General features: G+C 40.0%; 1 protein-coding gene across 1 annotated transcript in view; it reads left to right on the top strand.

Moving 5' to 3' along the window:
• Nucleotides 1-528: 528 nt before the first annotated feature.
• Nucleotides 529-4,790, top strand: part of LOC102814150 (speedy protein E4-like) — a 32,305-nt gene continuing 28,043 nt past the window's right edge. The window contains exons 1-4 of the mRNA XM_006873481.1: nucleotides 529-625; nucleotides 1,221-1,421; nucleotides 2,022-2,080; nucleotides 2,563-2,648. Coding sequence (XP_006873543.1) covers nucleotides 529-625; nucleotides 1,221-1,421; nucleotides 2,022-2,080; nucleotides 2,563-2,648 — 443 coding nt within the window. The remainder of the gene's footprint in view (nucleotides 626-1,220; nucleotides 1,422-2,021; nucleotides 2,081-2,562; nucleotides 2,649-4,790) is intronic.

The following is a 4,790-nucleotide window of genomic DNA, read 5'->3' as shown; positions in this document are numbered from 1 at the left end:
TACTTATTGGTACCATTCCCTTTCACCAGTCAGAGTTCTGAAATGAGGATGAAAAGGAGATGAAAATTTCAAGTTTTGAATAGAGATAATGTGGTTTCTGTGAGGCAAAAGTAAAAATTGACTGTGAGATAATTGAGGGTAGTCATGGAAATTGGGAAGAGATCAAGTCAACAACATGAGAAATTGTTTGATACGTACTAAGCTCCAAAAGAAGAATGTTTATCACTCTGGCAGTTGCTCATGTTTTCCTTAAAACTGACCTGATGGGTTGGAATCAGTGATGACATCGGCAGGTTTCAGTGCTCCTGACTGGAAGATTGAAACTCAGTGTGTGCTAAGCAGCAGATATGGACAAGAGTTTCTTCTTAGACTCTTTCTTACCCCTCATTTTCCCCAAACTGGAATAGATTGCATGAGTTTAGTCACAGCCATAATCCAGAATCAGAGTTTGGACCAATAAGAGACGTAAGTATGAGCAGTGCTAGACTTTGTGGAAGGAACGAACAGTCTAGGAGAAGTCATGGCTGAATGTCTTCCATTAGTCCAGTCAATGAGAAACTCCAACCTAACTCCACAGAGTGTCCCAAGGAAGTGGTGGTGAAGGAAGAAAGTCCAGGATCTTTAGGTGAGGAGAATGGATTGTGAAGATTCTTTGGTGGATTACATAGTAAAAAGAAAGAAGCAGGGAATTTAGGAAACACTGCCTGTGTCGTTGTGTGAATGAGGAGAGATTTAGGAACCAGGGCTATGGGAAGAAGAAATTCAAGAGGTGAAGAGGAGGAGGAACTAGAGTAAAGGAGAGTCTGAATAGTAAGGAAAGGAGGATGAGGAGTTAAGATTCAAGGGGACAAGTTAAGATTTAAAGAGGAATCATGTAAAAGGTCTTCCCCCCACACTCACGCTGTGGTAGAAATTAATCATGAGAAACAGTAGGTCCTGATTTATAGCAACCCTGTATAGGGAGGGTTCCCAGGGAGTGATGGTAGATTTGAACCTCTCACCTTTCAGTTTGCAGTCCAGTGCTTATCCCACAGTACCACACAAGAACTATATTATCAAGACAGTGGGAAAAGAGATGAAAAAAAGGAACAATGAAAAGAGAAGAGCAAGGCCCAGATTTTGGAAGGATAATGAGAGGGTTTAAGCCGGTTTAAGTGGGTAATAACATGCCTAATCCCAAAGAAAAAGCCTTTAAATTGTACTCTTCTTTCTTTATTCAGTTCCCTGGATACATTCCAGCCCCTTGCCTGTGACTTGTGACCAGAAGAGGAATTGGACAGTCACTTTCATGAAGGAGATACCCTCAGAGCCTAAGAACAGCTGGGCTGTGGAGAACTTGAGTGATCTCCCAGTTCAGGGGAAAAGACAGTGGGAGTCAGCTGTGGAACCTGAACACCATGAGGTCTTCAACAGACTGCTGGGTAGGAAGAAGGCCAGACATCACCCTACATTTTTTCCCCCTAAAATGAAGGCATTCCCAGTATCTATACTGACATGTAAGGTATAGGATTCTATTTTCGGTGTTTAGCTTCCTGTTACTGCAAAGTTTCAGGAATATTTGGAAAAATTACACAGGATAATATAATGTAATGAGAAAGCTTGGGTTTGCTTGTGGCCTCCACTAATATTCTCTTTTTTATATATTTGAATCCAAATGTTTTTATCTGTACAGTGGGTGAACCAGTACACCACTTCTATAATATATCAGATGAGCACAAAAATGTGAATTTAAATTTTATTTATGAATGAATGCATTCGTGCATAATAATTTGTTTCAAAGTCTTAGTGATGCAGAAACTAATAGAAATGTAGCCCACATATGTTCATTCCTTATGTGAGACCCTAAATGAGATTCACTATCTTAGTAAATGGTCTTTCCTTCTCCCCTCATGCTAACCTTTAGTTATAGCCCTGGAAGTTCTCCAAGAAGGGTTTGGTGGGAGAAATCTGTCATGTTACTCTGGATTACTTCAGGATCACCCTGTTCCAAATGTTAACCTAACATATAGTTTTTCTCACAGCGGATCCGGTCATTCAAAGATTCTTGGCTTGGGACAAAACACTGAGGGTATCTGACAAGGTAACAGTCTCCACCAAACTCCACTACTGTTCACATCTCTAGTATGGTGCTTTTTGAATGCTACTTCTCTTTTTCCCAATCTTTATTAATTTCCTTGGAGTCTCAGCAAATTTCTAGTTGTTTCAGTACCTGGCAACACCTCCATTTAGGTTCCTGTTGCTTCCTTCAAGTGCAGCCAAGGTCCTTTAGGATTTTTAGCACTAGGTCCTGTATTTTGACCCACCTTCATTCCCAGACCTTTGGAAACAACTTTTTGCTCAAGACAAAGCCCCTCACAACCTCAACCATCTTGAGCACAATGCTCAACAGTGTCATGTTATCTTACAGCATTGTGACTTCCCGCCCCTTTGTGTCCTATAATTTTGGAACTGATGCTCCTATAATATCCCTGCTGCTCCCACTGCCCACTAGTAAGCACACTCATCCAACACACAGTTCTCCTAAGGATCTGACCACTCCTCTATTTTTCTTTTTTTTATTAGTATCTCCTCTCCATGGTAATTGCATATTTTAGCCGGGCTGGCCTCTTCTCTTGGCAGTACCAACGAATTCATTTCTTCCTAGCTCTGTGAGTATGTTTCCTTATCTCATCACCCAACCTTCAAATCCCTGGTATATGTGAGTGGTGGAAGGGGACCTTTTACTTTTCATTGTCCTAAAACAATTTTCAATGTTTTCTTTGTGCAAGCAAACAATATAGGGGTTTTGGTTATGGGGATTAGCCATCTAGTACTGCTTTATTTTATATTGGTCAGTATAAATAAAATCTAATGTCAGTTTTTTTGTTTTTGTTGTATGTCTTAAAGGAAACTAAATAAAACATAAACTCTTACAAGTAAAGAATTAATTCCACCATGTTCATACCAATGGTCTTTTTTTTTATTTTATTTTTATTGTGAATTGAGTGATGGTTTATTTACAGAACAGATCATCAGTTTTACATTCAACAAATCATACACTTTGTTTCATCTCAATTATTGCAATCCCCTCCCTGCAACAACAGTTATCCTGCTTCCTCCCTGTGGTTTCTGTTTCCTTTCCACCCATCTTCCCATCCCTTTTCAACTTTGTCCTTAGATAAATGTTCCCCTTTTGATTTCGAATGATTGACTATTCCATGACAAGCATATGTTGTTCCCCCTATATTTACTGCTTGGCTGAAAATTGGGCCACGAGGGTGAGTTCCTTTCCAGACCTGAGGGTTGTTGAGGGTCATAATCTCAGTTTCCTGCAGTCTTTTTTGGCCAGAAAACCCGTGGGTTTTTTAAAAATAATTTTGAGTTTTGTTTCACAAAACCGCTCTATCCAGAACCTTCTAATATGATCCCTTTTAAAGCAGTTGGTAGTGGTAGCCAGGCACCATCTAGGTCTTCTGGTCTCAGAGTCATGGAGACTGATGTTTATTCACATGTTCCATTAGCCCATTGGACTAATTGATTTCAAGCTTCTTCAATTCTCATCACTCTGATTTCTTATGCACATGGAGAGACCAATAGTTGCATCTTGTTGTTGTTGTTAATTGTTGTCAAGTCAGTTACAACCCATAGCATCCTTGTATAGGGTTTCCGTGGAGCTACTGATGAGCTTGAACCATCAACCTTGTGGTTTAAACCAACTTTGCAGTCCCGCACATTAGCCCACAGTGCCACACAAGAAGTCTTGTTAATGAGCTTTTAAGATGTCAGGCGTTACTCACCAAAGAAGTATGTAGAACACGTCTTTGCGGACTATGTTATGCCAATAGCCCATGGTGTCACCTGAGACTGTGGTCCTGAGCCCCCAGGCCCAGCAACTCTTTGTCTTGAGATGTTGAATAATTTCTAAGAATAATTTTTCATCATGTTGCCTGCTGTATGCTCCTAGTGTGTTGTGGTGTGGCACTATAGGATAAGCAGTGGATTGCAAGGTCAGTTTGAACCTAAAGGTTCGCAGTTCAAACTCACCAGCTGCTCTTCGGAAACCCTGTACAGGGTCACTGTGAGTCAGCACTAACTCAACAGCACTTAACAGCAACATACTCCTGCTGTGGTGCTGTAGAATCAGCACTGAACTGCTAACCACAAAGTTGGTGGTTCAAACCCACCAGCTACTCCATGGAAACCCTATACAGGGTTGCTATGAATCAGAACTGACTCAACAGTACTTAACAAGTACTCAACCACATTCATAGTGGTGTTTTCAGGAAAAATAAATATCCATGTAACAATATTCTCTTGAAAATTCATATATTTGTAGGATATATATATATATATAAGAGTGTATGTATATATTGTTGTTGTTAAGTGCTGTCAAGTTGGTTCCGACCCATAGTGCCTCTGTATAGGGTTTCTGAGGAACATCTGGTGAGCTTGAACCAACTTGTGATTCAAATGACTTCACATTGTAGCACATTAACCTATAGCACCTTACCGGAACTCCATGTGTTTAGACTTCATTCTTCTTGGATCAACTATCAACACTCAAGGAAGCAGCAGTCAAGAAATCAGGTGCTGTTCCTCTTTGTGTTCAGTTGTATAGTACTTCCAAATTCAAAATGAAAAGAAAAGCTGTTCTGTATCAAACCATCTAAGCAATAAAATGGTATATTTTAAAAATTGCAAAAAAAAAAAAAGAAATCAGGCGACGTATTGCATTAGGCAAATCTGATGCACAAGACGTTTTTAAAGTGTTGAAGAGCAAAGATGTCAGCTTGAGGACTAAGGTGCTCCTG

Source organism: Chrysochloris asiatica, unplaced genomic scaffold (assembly GCF_000296735.1).
Source record: "Chrysochloris asiatica unplaced genomic scaffold, ChrAsi1.0 scaffold00242, whole genome shotgun sequence".
In the NCBI taxonomy this organism is placed as follows: Eukaryota; Metazoa; Chordata; class Mammalia; order Afrosoricida; family Chrysochloridae; genus Chrysochloris; species Chrysochloris asiatica.
This window is presented reverse-complemented; position numbering and strand designations above follow the sequence as displayed.